Source organism: Sturnira hondurensis, unplaced genomic scaffold (assembly GCF_014824575.4).
Source record: "Sturnira hondurensis isolate 20B ecotype Veracruz unplaced genomic scaffold, ASM1482457v3 Scaffold0016284, whole genome shotgun sequence".
NCBI classification, from domain to species: Eukaryota; Metazoa; Chordata; class Mammalia; order Chiroptera; family Phyllostomidae; genus Sturnira; species Sturnira hondurensis.
This window is the reverse complement of record NW_028088915.1, coordinates 4634041-4652753: the sequence shown is the minus strand read 5'-3', so window position 1 is coordinate 4652753 and position 18713 is coordinate 4634041. Positions and strand designations below refer to the sequence as shown.

At 36.4% G+C, this 18713-nt stretch overlaps 1 protein-coding gene across 1 annotated transcript in view; it reads left to right on the top strand.

Annotated features, from left to right (window-relative positions):
- TAF3 (TATA-box binding protein associated factor 3) overlaps window positions 1–18713 on the top strand; it is a 172025-nt gene that overhangs the window by 133766 nt on the left and 19546 nt on the right. The window contains exon 4 of the mRNA XM_037065962.1: window positions 1435–1517. Within this exon, the coding sequence (XP_036921857.1) occupies window positions 1435–1517 (83 nt within the window). The remainder of the gene's footprint in view (window positions 1–1434; window positions 1518–18713) is intronic.

Sequence of the window (18713 nt, the reverse complement as noted above, 5' to 3'; positions counted from 1 at the left end):
GTGAAAAGATCTACAGTGGAAAAACATACTGGGACATTAGGAAATCATTAGTGTCCAGAAACAGTGGTTTTAATGGTATTGTTGGTGCTGAAGTAGACTGGAGTGGGCTGAGGAATCAGCGAATTGGAAACCGAGAAATGGGAGAAGTGGTTAGCTAGAGACTGAAGAGAAGGCAATTAAAAATAAAGATGGAGTTAAGCACATTTAAAAGCTAGATAAAAATAATGAAACAGAAGTTGAAAATGCTATGTAAATAAGGTAACTGATGGAGGAAGTTTCTTTGGAAGACAAAAGGAAATGGGCTGTAGTGTAGTTGTGGGTGTAGTTGGTAGGGAATTGAAGGAGTTCCCCTTCCTAGTGGTCAAAGTCATAGTTCTTGATGTAACAGTGGATTAAAATTGAACTTTAGAAAGGGATAGGTTTATGTGCAATATATTAATTATATGATATAGTCTATTGATTATGTTACTACAGTCATTCTCCTGTAGAACCACCAAGTTATTTCATTATGACTGAATTCTTGAGCTTGCAACTAGTAGGTAGCACAGTGACTAGCAGTGTATATAGTAGAACCTGAGGCCTGGGGTATTAAACTCCTGGCCGTGCCTAGGCCGTGCCAATGAGATCCTAGGACCGTCCCATTCAAAGAACTGTTTGACCAAAAAAAAAAAGGCAATAAAACCTTTATTGAATGACTGATAGAGATGATAATTTGGGACTCTAAAGCTTTTGTTCAGTTTGTTTATTCAAAATAATACATCTTAGGACCTTCAAATCAAAAGTTGTGAAGAATCCTTTAATATAATGCTTAATTTATATACTACTTTTCTGACTATTAGGGAGAATATTTCAGATATTTGTGGAATTTTGAAGTTCAATGGTTGCCTTTACCAAAAATCCAAAAATTGAACAATTTAATGCTGTAAAGTATACTTGGTGTTTTAGCTTTCCTATATGATAATGCCAAATTCAGATGTTTTTAACGTTTTTCAAGTCCTATAAATAGATGCATTTTATCTTACAGTGGAAATATCATTGCATTTTTTTCTACTCATAGTAGGTCTGGCAACTACTTAAATACTCCACCAAATGGTTTTCATAACAATTTTTGTTTAAAAAAATTCTAACAGTAAAATGCAAGAAATTAACTAAAACTAAGAAAATACAGTTAACTGCCAACATTTATACAAAGTGATTAAAGTTTGTAGAATTTTTCATGATGCCAGGTTGCCTTCAGTTGTTAAAAAACTAAAACATTGAATATCCCAGATTATCTTTGCATCTAGCACGTTAGCCAGGTTTGAGGCTTGCACCTGCTTGTCAGCTTTGTGGAGATGAGGAAGCAGGGAAAGAGGTAAGGCGTTACTTTTGTTGAAACATATGTGTATGTACATATATATATATATTTAACACTTCATGTCCTAACTTCAACAGATAAAAGTGGAGCCTGTTGTTCCAGCCCCGAGTCCAGTCATCCCCAGATTGACTCTCCGAGTTGGTGCTGGCCAAGACAAGATGTAAGTGTAAATGTTTTGAATTGGAGTGAAATAATTTCAACTGAACCTTTTCTGCTCTTCCCTAATGAATTTAGAACCCTACGAACCTTTTCCAGGTACAAATATGTAAGGTCAAACTTTATTTTGAGAATTCTTCATTCTCAAATTTTTACTGCTTCCTGAGAGTAAATGCATATTGCTTTTCTTAACATTTAGGATCTTTTTTGTCCTTGTTCTTTTTCTCTTTTAAAGACTAGCACATGGCATTGTTTCTGCCTAGTTTTTAAGGTTGTTCTTACCTTAGAAAATAAGTGACTGTGTATAGAACAGACTAACTACCATAGTACACCCAGGAGGATATAGTGTTACACCTTCTCAAGTATGTATTCTCTATCACCATATCAAAGAATGAGATTCTCTGCTTGCTCGGGTGGCACATGGCTTTCTTCTGTACGTAAAAAACAAAGATACTGCCAAAAGCCTGGTGAAGCAGTATATGATAGTAACAACTGAAGTCTCATCCACTGTTTTTTTAAAGAGCGAACTGGAAATATAAACCCCGTGTGGGCTATTTGCCTGAATTTTCACAGAATTATATCAGCCCATCCTTCTTTAAAATAAATTAGTTGTCTGTTTCTTTTATTCACTTTTGGGGGTATGAATTAAGGCTGACGGTGTTCTTACACGATAATCTAATGATAAAACATTGATTTTTTTTGGTAAATCATGTTGAAATCATTGTTTTTATTCTAAAATCATGCTGTATATCATTTAAGTGAATTTCGCAAGATAATTGTACAAGTTTACAACCTTATTTTTACCAGTAAGCCTGAAAATGAATTTGTGTACCTTACAATCAAATATTGCATAGAATTAGAATACAGGCTTACAGGGCATTTACATTTCACTTAGTGTTTAGTCATAAAAAGAAAGTAGTGCCCATGAATTTATTTAGTAGGTAGAATAGACCACAGAAAATATGCAGTTTTTTCTCCAGGGTTTATTCCATGTTAAAGTTTCTGTTTATTTTATGATACTGCTTTTGTTAATTCCACATGTAATGCACTAAAAAAAGCTTAGTATCACGATGGTGCATGGTAGTATAGAAGCAAAACATGGTCTTCTAGGAGAGTGTATACTCTTCTGAAGATTATAAGAAGAAAATCCAGAGAGGTCATTCTTTTCTTACCTAAGTTGTCTGCATAATTTCCCTCATCCTCTTTAGGTGGTGTCAGTAGATGGTGGGTGGTACCATTGCTGACAAGCTTAGAGAGTATAAGAAAAATACTATAGATTTAAGTTCTTTTTAACCAGATACTGTTATAACTGCAGAAATTTAAGTAAATTTATTCTTAGTCCTCAACCAGTAGAGGACAAAAGGCCAGTTAGCAAGGAAACCCAACCAAAGTAACTTGCTCATACTGTCTTCTTGGGAATTCTGTATTTGGGCTCATTTCTCTTAGGGGAAGGTGTTCTAATTGTAACTCGTCTACTACTTCATATTTATGCCTATTATTTTCAGTAACTCACCATTACTTAAGTTTTACTTGCACAGAAAAGTTTGGCTTGTGTATTCCTTTTAGAGAAAGGTTTGTAAAAAAGCATTGATAATGTTTGTCTAATCTAATTTTAACCATCTGATTGACTCTTTCTCTTCTCAATGAATCACCCATGCACCTAAGATATTGGAAGATGTGAGAAACAGATCTTATTTCCAGTGTTAGGGAAATTATAATACCCAGACATCCTAGACAAATTGTCCATGAAAGTGTAACATTATATAACATATGAACTTTTAGATGTACGGGTACATAACCTGTGTATTATATGAATAATAATCATTTGACCAAAGTCAGATTCAGGGAAGTACTTATAATAAGCAAAGAATAAATTAAGTGAAATATATTTTAAATTAAAATAAGTCAGATGGAAAAGTGGCCCAATTCACATAGTAATAGGATATCACACAACTTAGTAGAGTTTTGTTTGTTTGTTTGTTTGTTTTCCTCAATCATGGGTCAGTAAACTATACCATGGGCCAAATTCATTTCACTGCCTGTTTTTGTATGGCTCACAAACTGAGAATAGTTGAAAAAAATTTAAAGAATTATATTTTATGACACCTGAAAATTATATGAAATTCAAAATAATCTTTTATTGTTATAACATAAGGACATGTGGCTTGTTCCATGGCAGTAATAATGGAAAGGAGGCAGTAGATTCACATAAATGTGCCTATATTTCTTCAGTTTGTACCTACTTGGAAGTGTAGTGAAGTTAAATTAATGAGCAGACTGGGATTCAGAAAGAGGGATTTGAATAGTCTGAGGGAGGGAGTTGTTTACTGCTGAAAAACAGGCAAGGAATAGAGGCTTTTGAAATTATAGGAAAAGAAAAAGTTTTACAGGGTTCAAATTATACCCTCTCATTGAAAGATCTTTAAGACAATACTTAGTTTCTAAATCTTCTTAAATAAAGAAGTTACATCTTCTGCCCTTGATCAAGGAAAGTACTTTGAGGTTAGATTATTTCCTGTGTTCTTTGTTATTGTTCCTTGAAGCAAGACAGGGGTACCTTGTTTTTGCCTTGACTTTAAGTGCCTGGAAACTGTAATATAAAAGATCTGTGGTGATTCCAGTACCTCCTCATGATGGTGTTAAAATTGAAGATGACTTTGCAAGGACTTGAAATTCCTTTAACATGTCCCCCGGTAATGGGTATTCAGAGTTCCACTTAGTCTGTATTGAAGATGAAACTAAAATACTAACCATGAAATTAACAATCTCAATACCTTTCAAGTCTGGTAGAGTAGTAAAATGGGAAGGAGCAACACATTCAAGTAAATTACTAACATAGATCGGAGCCTGGTCTCACAATCAAGTAGGTTTCAGTTTGCTAAGGAAGAGCTGCCTGGGATTATGTTGATCAGAACTCTGAAGTCTCCATTGGACTTGGTGACAGTACAGTGAATGCACTGTCTACTGCTCTGGTGGGGCGAGTGGCAACACATTTGCCACGTTGTTTGTCATCCCAGTGTTCCCATTTTATTGAGTTAGTTATGTTCTTTTGAGCAGATGTAAGAAGAATTGGCTAACTTAAACAGCATTCATTCATTCATTTCTGTGAAGAAAACAGAGCAAAGTAAGGTGACGCAGTATCTTAGGGGCAGGAACAATTTGGATAGGGATGTCAAGACATGACAGAACAGGACCTGTTCTCCTCTAAGTTAAATATGGGGCTATATTTATAAAGCTCAAAATTCGATTAAAGGTCCTTTTCGTTAAAAAATTAAGTTTAGATATTGGTAAAGTATTAAGAAAAAATGTAAAGGTAAACTGAGGACTTCCGCCAAGATGGAGGCATAGGTGGAAACACTGTGCCTCCTCTCACAACCAAGTTTAAAGTCAACAAAGTTTCGGTAACAAAAACGCAGCCAAAACACGGAAAATTGAACTATACGGAGGTCCGAACAACAATGAACCATTCAGCCAGACCGGTAAAAGGGGCGGAGGCAGCAGCAAAGCAGAGTCAGGCAGGAAAGATCTTCTGACCTAGGCTGCAGGCAGACCCCAGGTGTAGGGTAGCAACAGGTGGACCCAGTGAGGGCGCAAGGTGGCAGGCTGACCGTGGTTACACATTCTCGCTCAGATAAACAGCGAAGGAGTGAGCAGTGAGACAGACCTTGCAGGCCCCAGCAGCAGGAAGCAGCAGAGGGAGCCGCCATTGCCCCTTCTAACCCCGCCCCCACATACAGCGTCACAACCCAGCTACTGAGTTGCCCACCCTGGTGAACACCTAAGGCTCCACCCCTCATACGTAACAGGTGTGAACAGACCAAAATATGGCTCAAGAAGAACTCAAAGCCCCAGAGCCTCTAATTCTAAGTGACCAAGAAATAGCCAACCTTTCAGATGCATAGTTCAAAACACTGGTGATCAGGATGCTCACAGAACTGGTTGATTATAGTCACAAATTAGAGGAACAAATGAAGGCTAAACTAATTGAAATGAAGGGAAATGCACAGGAAACCAATAGTGATGGAAAGGAAACTGGACTCAGATCAAGGGAGTGGACCAGAAGGAAGAAAAAAATGACCAAACAGAAAAATATGAAGAAACAAGAATTCGCCCTGGCTGGCGTAGCTCAGTGGATTGAGCGAGGGCATGTGAACCAGAGGATCTCGGTTCGATTCCCAGTCAGGGCACATGCCTGGGTTGCAGGCCGGTTCCTTGCAGGCTAACTACCAGCAGGGGTTGCACAAAAGGCAACCATACATTGATGTTTCTCTCCCTCTCTCCTTCCCCTCTAAAGATAAATAAATAAATAAAATCTTAAAAAAAAAAGAAACAAGAATTCAAAAAAAATGAGAGGCTTAGGAACCTGCAGGACATCTTTAAACGTTCCAACATCCGAATTATAGGGGTACCAGAAGGGGAAGAGGGACAGCCACGAGTGGAAAACTTATTTGAACAAATAATAATAAAGGAGAACTTCCCCAATCTGGCAAAGGCAGTAGACTTCCAGGAAATCCAGGAAGCTCAGAGAGTCCCAAAGAAGTTGGACCCAAGGAGGAACACACCAAGGCACATCATAATTACATTAGCCAAGATGAAAATGAAGGAGAGAATCCTAGAAGCAGCAAGAGATAAGGGACAGTCACCTACAAAGGAGTTCCCATCAGACTGTCAGCGGATTTCTCAAAAGAGACCTTACAGGCAAGAAGGGGCTGGAAAGAAGTATTCCAAGTCATGAAATCCAAAGATCTATAACCGAGATTGCTCTATCCAGCAAAGCTTTCATTTAGAATGGAGGGACAGATAAAGTGCTTCTCAGGTAAGACCAAATTCAAGGAGTTCATCATCACCAAGCCCTTATTATAGGAAATGTTAAAGGGACTTAACTAAGAAAAAGAAGATAAAAAATATGATCCGTGAAAGGACAGCAAACTCACAGTTATTAACAACCACACCTAAAACAAAAGCAAACCAAGAGGACAGCTAGATCAGGAGCGGAACCATAGAACTGAAGAACACATGGAGCATTAGCAACAGGGAAGTGGGAGGAGGAGAAGGGGGGAGAAGGTACAGAAAATAAGTAGCATAGACGGTAGGTAGAAAATAGGGGGGAGGGCAGGAATAGTAGGGGAAATACAGAATCTAAAGAACGTGTGACACATGGACATAAACTAAAGGGGGGGAAATAGTGGGGGGAGGGGTGTGCAGGATGGAGGGGAGTGAAGGGGAAATTAGAACAACTGTAATGGCATAATCAATAAAATACATTTTTAAAAAAGAAAAAAATGTGAAGGTATATAAAGATGTGGGGGTGAATACTGGCAGGTAGAGCATTAAGCATTCCTCACCTCTTACATTTCTCAAATGCCTCTTTAATACTGTGCTCCTGCTGGTACTGGGAGGAAGCTTTTGTTCTTCTCTCCGCATCCTCCTTCTCCTTTCCTCTTGGGCAGAGTGGCTCTTCTGCCTGCTGTGTCAGACTAGTGTGCTGGTTCTTTTGTTCTAGGACATTGCTGTTCTTATTGAGTGACCTCACCAGAGGGTGGTTAATTGCAACCCCCTAAACATACAATAATTCTTGGTCATTTTTCCAATTAATATCTAGTAGTATATTTGATCAAAATTGTTAATGACCCCTTTTTGAGAACAGTATGGTTATCAATAATAATTCTCTATTTCTTTTGACTTAAAAGGTCACAATAGATAGTCTCTTTTGCAAATTTAACTTTTTTCCAAAATACACAAATTATGTTAAGATATTTTTCAGTGGCTACTTTATTGCTGGCAGTTACAGTTTTTTTCTGCTAAAATTTTTATTTTTGGTGTCAACACAGCCATGACTATTATCAGATTTCTTACAGTTTAGGGGATTTATTAATCAGACCTCTCTTGGCAGAGATGCTAAAGATGTGATGCTTTCCCTTTCATGTAAATAATTCAGGTTTTTTGTTCCAGTTTATAGAGGGTAGCTCAGGCCTGGGAAAGGGCTTTTTAATAGTTGAGATTTCTACATTATTTATATATATATATATACAATGAACATGGGAATGACTACTTTGCCCATTAATCTTTAGAAACAAAGGTTTAATCTTTAAAAACGTAAAATGATATTTATTGTCTTTTTTGCAATTCAGAGTTTTAGGGTTGATGCTTTTTGACAGTGCAGCTAGAAGTAGAGAATAATCACTGGCAATTGAAGATAATTGTTTAAAATATTTTTAAGTAAAATAAGCATTTTATGTTCTAAAATGTAGCCAGAGTTCTCTAAAAGACATTTAACAAGATGAAACACATATAGTGGTATTTTAGTGAATAAGTTCTTTAGAGAAATAATAGTAAATGGTTTTTAACCCACACTCTGAATTTTCCCTCTAGACTTTAAATGTTGTTTATTCATATATAACTTATTTCTAATGTGAACAAGTTTAGGATAAATCAAAGAGAGAACTTATGATAAAGTTACCAAAAAACAGAAATAGGAAACTAAGACCAAGGAAGGGGGAAGGAAGCAAGTGATTTCTTATCAAATATGATTATGGCTTCCTAGCAATAAGGGCAAAAAATGAAATACATTTTGAAAAAGGAATGTACCTTACTTTCTCCGGAGCAATAATGGTTTCCAAGACACTAAATTTAAAACTTTATTTGTATATGAAACCAGATAGCAGCTTTTACAGCAGATACAAAGGCATTTTTCATTTGACTATTTCTTGTATTGATCCCTAATCCAAGTTGAAGAGAACTCTGTAAATAGTCTTCTTGTCTCTAATTAAAATACTCTTTATTTTCTTTTTGTTTTAGTCAAGAGTCTCGGATGCAAGTAATAAAAACCCAAATCAAACTAACTTAAAAGAATAGAGGGTATATTTGATTTGAGAGGAGGCAGTATCCAGGGTTCAAAAAATGTCATTAGGACTCTGCTCACTTTCTTTTTCTCTGTCCTTCCTCTATGTGGTGGCAGAGATGGGCCAAGTCACTTGAGGCTGACATGGTTCTTCGTGCTCAGTATCCCTGTCACCCCCACCCCCCTCACCGAATCTGTTTTCAGTCTCCATCAGAGACTCCAGCTCGCCAGCCTGGTTCATCAGCCCCTGTGGTAGGGGTAGGAAGAGATGGTAGGTTCCAGAAAGATAAGGGGACTCTGTCAGCAGATTAAGGGATGAGAAGCAGGCAGAAACAACTGATTTGTTTTGTTTTACTTCATTACATTTTATGAAAAGCCTAATTTTTGTATTTTTATTAAAGCATGCCAGAAAGGCAAAGCAAAGAAACTTGTTGGTTTAAAAAAATGATCCTTTATAAGTAAAGTTAAGGAACATTTCAAGGAAAAAAAATTGAAAAGTGTTGATAGCTTTGCTTTGCCCTGGTTGACTTGCCTCTGATACTGAAATACTTCATAGGTATTTTGTCAATGTTAGAAGCTAATGAACAAGAAAAATGACCAAAATCATTTTAAGAATGACTATATTTAAAATCTGTGGTATATTTAGTGCTAGTAAAAGATGGTAACATTACAAATGAAATTTCCTAGCAGCTAAACAACAATTCAACAGACTCCAGCCCATACACCTCAGGTTATGAGAGGAAGCAGATAATAAAGGTTTTCTTACCCATCCTTCAGCCCTTTCCTGGTTTTTGTAGACAAGAAATCTCATTTTTACTGACCTGAAGTTATGACAAAATCTCAAAGTTTAATCTCTGCTCTGGGCACATTGTAGTTTGTTCATTAACACAAAAGATGCAGTGTATTTAAGAGGAAAAAAACAGAAAAACTGGCTTCAGGTTTTAGGAAATGCTTTTACTACCCAGTAAAACAAGTGGAAAGATTATAATCAAAGCATTTCCATCTTACTTGTAAACAATTACAGCAGTTCCTACACGGATGCCACATTAGAAGACTTGGGAAAATTTACTGGATTCCATTCTAATGCAATTAGAGCTAATTTTGTTCTTTAAATGAATAAAAGGTCAGCTAGTAAATCTAGCTTATCTTGAGTCCAGACTTCAATAAATTGTTTTATTTAATTTGTTGTAAGAGATCTTATCCTTAATGGGTCTAGGTCTTATTAGTTCACTTAGGTTTTAAAATATTTATGACCACCTTTTTAGATATGATTTGAATGATAGTTGGAAAGTTCTCTCTGCAGTGTTATCAAGGCCCAAGATCACTAATTGAGTGAATATAGGAAGGTACTTAAGATTTGTTATCTAGAAAAAGCTGACGTGAACTTTCAGCATTTAAATATTCTTTAACCTGTGACAGGCAGAGATAATTTAGCTATGTCATGGTAACCTTTTGGATATTATCTGACAATAATTTCCCCTTAAGATCAAACTGCTCACACTTCTAGTGTTTAAAAAGAATATGTACCTACTGAAAACACTTAGGCATTCTTATTATTACTGACAGCCAAGTGGAAGATGTAAATCCTTTGCCCTCTGTTATTTCCTGTCATTTTATGGGGTTATAGTAATGTTAAAATATTTATATCAAGACTTTGGAGACACACTGTAATGTTTATTCTTCTTTATTCCCACTACTGCCTTTGTAGCTTACAAAATGGGTATTTTTGTTACTGCAGGGTCTCTGTGATTTAGAATATTGCTGCTTTTAAAAATGTGGTGACCTAAGGCTCAGCACATGGGTTAAAGGGTGTGTCACTGTGAACTGCACTGACTGGCTTGTCTGACTGAGCCATCTGTTTGGATTTACTCTTTTGGCTACCATAAGTGTATCTGTCCTCACAGCTTGTCTTCCAGGCTCCAGGAAGCGCAGCATCCTTCCTTGTTTTCAGGATCAGCAGCTTCTCTTGCACCTTCCTTCACTCCCAGCTTTTCTGCCTCCTTCCCCTACCAGGAAGTTCTTTCTCTTCATTGTCTCCTCTGTGTCTTCTTTTTTCTCATTCCTTCCTTTGGCCTTGTATTTCCCCATCCTAGACCTTTTTGCCGTTACCGCATCTTCCTGCCCCCGCTTTGAGGAAAGAAAGGTTCTATAATTTCTTCCTCTTGTTCTGACTTCTGAAAACTTATCCTTCATCTGTACTTTCTTCCAATTTTCATTCTTAAATTCATTGCATTCTGCTTTCTGCCCTAGAAACTCTTCTGAAGCTTTTCTTTGAGGTCCTGATCATGGTCATGGTCATCCTTTCCGCTCTATTATTGATCATGTTGTGTACCCCAGCCCCTATTTGAAACTTTCTGTTCCCTGTTTTTCTTGCTGCTACACCCCTCGGATTCTTCTTATCATTCCTCTTGTTTTTCTTTAATGGACTTCTTTTTCTTTCTCTTCTTGGCCTTGGTCCACTGCTCTGTTCTTTCTCTGTAAGTTTTCTCATTCACTCTTTAGATTTAAAATTATGCAATGAGAATTCCCAAATCTGTGCTTCCAGCTCACATTTCTCCCCAAAGATTCAGGCCAGTCTGTCCAGTGACCCGCTAGAAAGTTCTGACTGGACAGACCAGAGGTACCTCAAACATAGCATTTCCAAACTGAACACGCCATTATTTCTCCGTTGCTATTCTTCTGCTTATGCTTTTTACCTCTTAATGGTAAGACCAGAGCCTCCATTTTCAGTAAATGTTATGTGTCTTCCTTTTCATGCAGACTGTGGACTTTTATTCTAAAGAAAAGTACTTTCACCAAGATGTTGCCTGTAGTCTTTTGTGCCCTTTGGATAAAATAAGGTATAAAAAGTAAAAGGACTTTTCAGGACCTATTTTGAACAAGTGCTAGTAAATGTTGAAGTAGTTGGCTTTGTTTCTTAATCCTTTTTTCTGATGATAAAAGTAACACATGGTCAGATTTCTTTTTTTTAAAATTATTTATTTATTTATTTGTTTATTTATTTATCTTTAGAGGGGAAGGATAGAGGGAGAGAAACATCAATGTATGGTTGCCTTTTGTGCGTCCCCTGCTGGTAGTTAGCCTGCAAGGAACTGGCCTGCAACCCAGGCATGTGCCCTGGCTGGGAATCCACTGAGCTACACCAGCCAGGGCCAGATTTCTTTTTAAGAAAATATGTAACTTAGAAAGGGAAAGTTGCCCTAAATCCTACTCTTCCGATAATAATTGCTGCTAGTTGTTGGGTATATATTTCAGCAATTTTTAGAAAACAAAATGGGTCTAGGATTATTTTACACACATTTCTGTAACTTGCCCACCTCCCCTTCACAGTGCATTGTGTGTGTTTTCCACAGGTTTCTGTGACGTGGTGTTTGATTTTTTTGTTGTGTCACAACATGTCCTTTCATTTGCCAATTTTGGGACATTTGAGTTGTTCCAAATTTTACCATAACAAATAAAGAAAAATAGCCTCATTTATAGATTGTTGCTTATTCAAATTTTGCTAGGCCAAAGAATGTGAACATTTAAGATTTTAAAGAGATTATTATACCAAATTATTATCCAAAGGCCATGCTAATTAAGAGTTCCACTTACAGTAAATGAGAATGAAGTGACTGTATTTAAGAAGGATTAGGTAAATCTGGTCGTTCTGAAATTATAAGAGCCTCTGGGGCAACTAATAAGGTATTTTATATGTACAAATAGACTCATTCTTCTCTTTTGTGGACCTGTGAGTTCATTTTATAGAAACACTTTCTCCTTCAGAGGGAGTTTTTGATATAAGAATAATTACCATGTTTACCCAGGCTGTTCCCAGGTATCTTCTGAAACAGGTAGATCCTTGGGGCCGTATCCCTCACAGGTGAATGGGGGTGTGAGGGGTGGAGTTGTGTTACCCATGTAAAATGTAATAGGACAAATAATTCTTTTTTGTTGATAGTGCTTGTGTCTTGGAGACCATGTATCAAATTAATCTGAGAAAGGGACATAGTAAATACTGTGAGCTTATTCAGATGTTTGTAAGTATCCAATTTAAAAAAGTTTTTAAGGCTAATACATTTGATGTTGTTGCTGCTGTTAATCAAGCAGGCATTTTTCTTTAGTCCTTTGGACAGTACCTCTTCTTTTTGAAAACAAGTATCTGTTGTAAATTCCTTGTGAATTTCTAAGGTAGTTAAAGTTTACTTTTGGATGGATGCCAGAATAAGAATTTTGTCTCTGAAAAAACTTCACTGTTACGTTTGTTTCCTGTTTTTAGTCATTGTATAGATTTTTCCCATGCATGTTGTAGACTGTCTTTTATCAGCTTTGCCTTGTCCTCAGTTGTGGTAGAGATGCCCTGTTGTCAGTGCAAGTACATTTCCTACCAGTTCATTAGCCCAGAGGACATAGGCCCAGGAGTCCCAGAGAAGGTCTAAATGTAAATAACCCAGCTGGGGTCCTTTGTCCATCGGAACAGTCACTTCAGCAGCCATGGAGTTGTCAGTGCTGTGCTTGGCCTGGCTCCTGCGTGCTGTCTCAGAAACAAGGGTAAGGTAAAGGCGACCCAAACCATGGGGGCTGAAAGTGGGAGGAGAGAGGGGCCTGAAGGCAGGAGGGGGAATGGATGCTATTTCCCCTTCTGGAAATGGGTGCTATATAAATAGGCAAACACAACAGATATCCATTCTCCAGTGTAAATGTTTAATTTTTAAGTTCCTGCATCTGTCTTGCTTAGAACTTCTAGTATGCTGAATGTTAAAAGCCACTAAACTTATATGTGCATAAGTATACATACACAGATATGTGTATATACACACACTTATGTATATTCATGGTGGTATGAAACATCTATTTGCATCATTTATTTGTGAATCTTTTCATAAATTTTCTTTGCTGTTTTTAATTTCCTATGAAATATAATATTAGACATCATGAAATTGCTTAGCCAAATTTAATATTATCCGGTTCAAAATTTCAGTCTATAAATTGTTGGTAACATTAGTAACCTTTCTGAAGGAAGATTTTGGAGTTTCCCTATATAGTGCTGTGTACACTGTAGATAATGAATTAAAACGTGTTTGATAGACAACTATAAAATTTTTGTTACCTTACTATATGGGCATATTTAAAAGCACAAATCCTACTCTCTGGAGGTTATAGTATACCAGTAATATCAGCCCTGCTGTGAATTCCAGTCTATGGCCATTTCTTTTACAATACCAGCGTTGTTGGCTACAAACTCCGACTCCAAATGCAAATAGTATTAACTGGGCCAGTAACTGATACTGGTCTATGATCCAGAGTTTGAAAAATAATGCTCCTGGTAAATATGTATAAACTACATCTGTAATACAATATACTTATTTGATTTTATTTTAATTAATGTGTGTTGCATCTTATTGAATTTATTGGCATGACAGTGGTCCACAAATCCATGCTGGCTGCAAGAGTACAACTTGACAGAACAGCATCTGCACACTGCATCGTGCACCCATTGCCCCGAGCAAAGTCTCTGTACATCTTTTTTTAAAAATAATTTGTTATTTTTCAATTACAGTGGACACACAGTATTACATCAGCTTCATGTCTACGACCACGTGATTAACGTTTATATAACTTACAAAGTAATCACCCTGATCAGTACAGTTCCTGTCTGGCACTACACACAGTCGTTACATCGCTGACTGTACTCTGTGCTGCAGTCCACATCCCATGTGTCTCATCTTAAGTACCGTGCTATTCTAAAATGTGTTATAATGAAAAGGTCTTTAAACTTCTTTTTAGAATTACATATTTTTCCAGCTGTAATTGAAAAATATTTTATTATTTTGAATAGTTCATTTTTTATCATTTTTTCTATTACCATTTATTGCCCTATTCTGTTCCACCTCCACCCTAACCCTCCCCCTTAGGTCACCACACTATTGTCCATGTCCATGCTTTTTTGAACAGACTTAGTTGAAGTTAACTGTATATATTTTAAAGGGTTTGTTTTTGTGTTTATTTGAAATTATCTGTTAGAGTACCTCTGGCTAATGTTGGACATTAACCTATTTTTAACACAGCTTTAATGTATTTTATGACCCAATTAAAGAAATACTGATTTATCTATATAAAGACAGGTGATCTAAAACACATGGGAAGTCATTAATAGTGTTAGGCTCATTGGTTCTGAAATAAGAGAAACAGCATGAGTACATCAGAATTTTAAGTGGTAAATGGCCAATTTCTAACTTACCTCATCAAACCATTCAAAGCCAAGTAGGGCAGATTGCATTGCTACATTTTTATTGTTTTTATTGGGCTCATAATAAATACAAGGAAATTCATGTATACCATATATTTAGGCTACTTTCAAAGTATGTTGACAGTGGAAATTTTGAATTATCTATACTTATTTTTACTGGCTTTTCTTGTATGAATTATTTTTCTGTATGCATGCATACATCTGTAAACCAGTGCATGTGCTTTAACATATTACTACTATTTAATTTTAAAGAAAAGAAACTCAAAGAAGAAAAATAGATTTGAAATAAGAAATAAGTTTTCAGATTCCCTGGTTTTTGACTGTTCTGCTCATTTGTGCTCCCAAGCTAAAACCTCTCAGAGATTACCTGTCAACTCAGAGGCCACTGTCATTGGACCAGCGCTGCTAATAGCACGGGGGTGGGAGAGCGGGGGAGGAGGAGTGTCAGCAGGTGCTTCAGAGAGTCCCATTCTGAGGACGTACTGTTGGAGTCAGATCCAGAACAGCCCTCAGAAGGAGAGTGCGGCAGGCTTCCATTCTTTCTTGACGTGGCGCTCACACTGAGGTTTGTACCTTCTCTGGCCCTCCTTGGTCATTCTTGAGGAGAGTTACTAGAAAAAACTTTGAGGAGGCAAGAGGACCAATATCTAAAGTAGCCCCTAAAACTCACAGCTGAATTTTTTATTCGGTCCTTTAAGTGTATTAAGACCTATCAGTGACCTGATGTTTTACTTTTTAAATTTTTTTTATTGATTGATTTAAGAAAGGGAGGGAGGGAGGGAGAGAGCAGGGAGACTGCTTTGTTGTTCTCCCTGTGCGTGCATCCATTGGCTGGCTCCCCCGTGTGCCCTGCCCAGAGACCAAACCAGCAACCGTGGCACAACTGGGCTGCCTGGCCAGGTGGCCAGAGCTCAGTGATCTGATCTTTTCCTCCTTTTTTTCCTTCTTTATCTCTCTTTTAGAGTGATCTGAATTTCAAGTGTGACTCTATAAAGTCAGTGGAATAATTTTAAAAGTTCTTTCATAGAGAAAATTTTAGAAACATTATTTTATTATATATTTTTTAATTTTATTTATTCACTTATTGCTTTAAACTTTCTTGGACACCTTTTTTAGAAAACGAATTTTCTTATTCATAAGAGTTTTTTATATCTAAAGCAACCAAAATGATTGCTCATTACATATTTTATTAATTGTTATAATTAATTTATTTCTTTGGTGTGTGGATAAACATATCCTTTTATATGGTCTCGTATTTTATAGTGTAACAGTTGGACGTGTTCTTTTCCAAACAGATTGTTAAAGTTTTTTTTTATTATCAAAGATATAAGAACAGTGAACAATCTAAGAGAAGACTTGTATTGCAGTTGCAGGAGAGGGTACCATTTACATGTGTGTGTGTGTGTGTGTGTGAGACTCTGGAGTATAGAATGTGCATATATATGCACTTATTTACTTATTTGAGCCCACAATGATGAAAATACATACATTATGTGTATCTGTATATATCACACACTATAAATATTTTTTCTATGCTTTTTATAGAAGATAAGAATTTCTGTTAATTCTGTGGTGATTTTTGGTGAAGATACAATAGCTATGATCATATTTTAATATATTTTAAAGTAGTAGTATTGGATTTTCCAAGCATGACTTCAGGAGTAACTAAATTTTGTAATAGTCCAGTGAGAATACAAATCTTAATCACAATCTTAATCATTTTTCAAGTTCAGTGAATATCATCATACTGCTTTTAATGTTTTCAAATAACTTGGGATATTATTTAATCCTAAAATGAATGAGTGAATAAATGAATGAATGAATGTTTATCTTTTATGGTTAACTTGCAACTTTAGCATATTTACATGTAAACGCATCTCTTACCCATCCTCCTCTGTGGACTCTGGGCTCCGAGAGTAGTGGGCAAAATAAAGCCTCATCTGTGTTGAATGTTCATTCCCATTTGGCTTAGCTTTTCATACTACAAATACCTCATTTGCTGAAGAGAAGATGCACAAACCTTTCTGAAATCAAAATCTTTTACAAGTTCTGACACCAGAGAGCTTGGTCTTTGAAAAGAACCCTGACAGTGCCCTAGATAATACCCTCATGGGTTTACATTTTTTAACTAATTAGTCTGCATTTAGCAAATACTAATTTTGATTGTATACATAGTACAACTATGTCAAAGGAGATGCATTGGTACAAATGACAGATTTGAATCACATGTTGGTTATCCTCTCAAGAACATAGATATAAGTAATTATAAGGCAGAAAGTATTAAAGGCTACTAGAAATGCATCTAAAATTATATGGAAGTTCAAGTTGATTACTTCCAGCTAGGAAGGGTTAGAAAAGCCTTGTGGAGAGTAAAATTTGAGTAGAGTCCTAAAGAGTTAGTAAAAATTAGAAATGGAGAAATGTGAAGAGAAAAAAATTAAAGATGTACTAAGGCAAATAACCAAATTTTACCCTAACAAATTTCAGTTTTCTATTGGCATAGTAGTACATGCATATGTCCGCTTTATTGTGTTTTATCATTCTAAATCATTCTGGATAAAATGCATATTACCAACATTAAGAAAATGTTCGACTATGAAAACTTAAAACATAAAATAATAAATGAATAAATTTTCACATACCCACTACCTAATAGATTTATCACCTGAAGATTTAATTTTACCATACTTACTTGACCTAATATTTTTCTTCTATTTTTCTGCACAGGGCATTTGCCAAGCAAGTTCAGGGCTAATGTCGGTTTACCCATGCACACTTTCATGTGCAGCTGTCCGAATGTGTGTGTTTTCTTGTAAAATCACAGCGCCATTATTTACATCAAATATGTGTACATTTTTCTTGCTATTATCTCATACCCAGTCCTATTCAGATTTCTTTATTTGTCTCAAAAATATCTTTTGATAGTTGGTTTGTTTAAATCAATGTCCAAATCACATTTATTGCCTTTATGCCTTTTAATCTGGAACACCACACTCCCACACACCCTCTTTCCTCCTAGAATTTTCTGTACAGTGCAGTCATTTAAGAAACCAGACACTTGTCCAGAAGAATGCCTCACTTTCTGGACTTCTCTGTTTAATTCCTTGTGGTGTCATTTAAACTGTTATTCTACCCCTATAAATAGGCTTTTAGGTCTAAAGACTTGCAGCTCTAAAGATTTGATTGCATTTTATTTTTCTAAAATTTTTAATTGTATTTTTTCCATTACCATTTAGTCTCCCCACCCAACAATCACCACACTGTTGTCCATGTCCACGAGTCCTTTTTCCTTTTTGCTCAATCCCTCCACCTTCCCCCCGCTCCTTAGCTGTCATCTGCTCTCCATCTATGAGTCTGTCTCTATTTTGCTTGTTAGTTCAATTTGTTCATTATATTCCACATATGAGTGAAATCATATGGTATTTGTCTTTCTCTGACTGGCTTATTTCACTTAGCATGGTGTCCTCCAAGTCCATCCGTACTGTCAAAGGGGGTAAATTTTTTCTTTTTTTATGGTCAGGTAGTACTCCATTGTCTAAAGGTTGTACTCCATTGTAGTATTCCATTGTTGTTTCATCCACTCATCTATTGATGAACACTTGAGCTGCTTCCATATTTTAGCGATTATAAATAATGCTGCAATTAACATAAGGGTGCTTATGTTCTTTTGAATTAGTGTTTTGGGTTTCTTTGAATAAATTCCCAGAAGTGGGATCACTGGGTCAAAAGGCAGATCCATTTTCAATTATCTGAGGTATATCCATATGGCTTTCCACAGTTGGTGCACCAGTCTGCATTCCCACCAACAGCACACAAGGGTTCCCCTTTCTGCACATCCTCACCAGCACTTGTTGTTTGTTGATTTATTAATCATGGCCATTCTGAGGGATGTGAGGTGATACCTCATTGTGATTTTAATTTGCATTTCTCTGGTGATTGGTGATGTTGAACATCTTTTCATATGTCTATTCGCTATCTGTGTGCCCTCCTTGAAGAAGTGTCTGTTCAAGTCCTTTGCCCATTTTTTTAATTGGGTTGTTTGTTTTTTTGGTGTTGAGTTTTGTAGGTTCTTTATTTTATTTTATTTCTTTTTAGAAAGGGAAAGGGAGGGAGAAGGAGAGGGAGAGAAA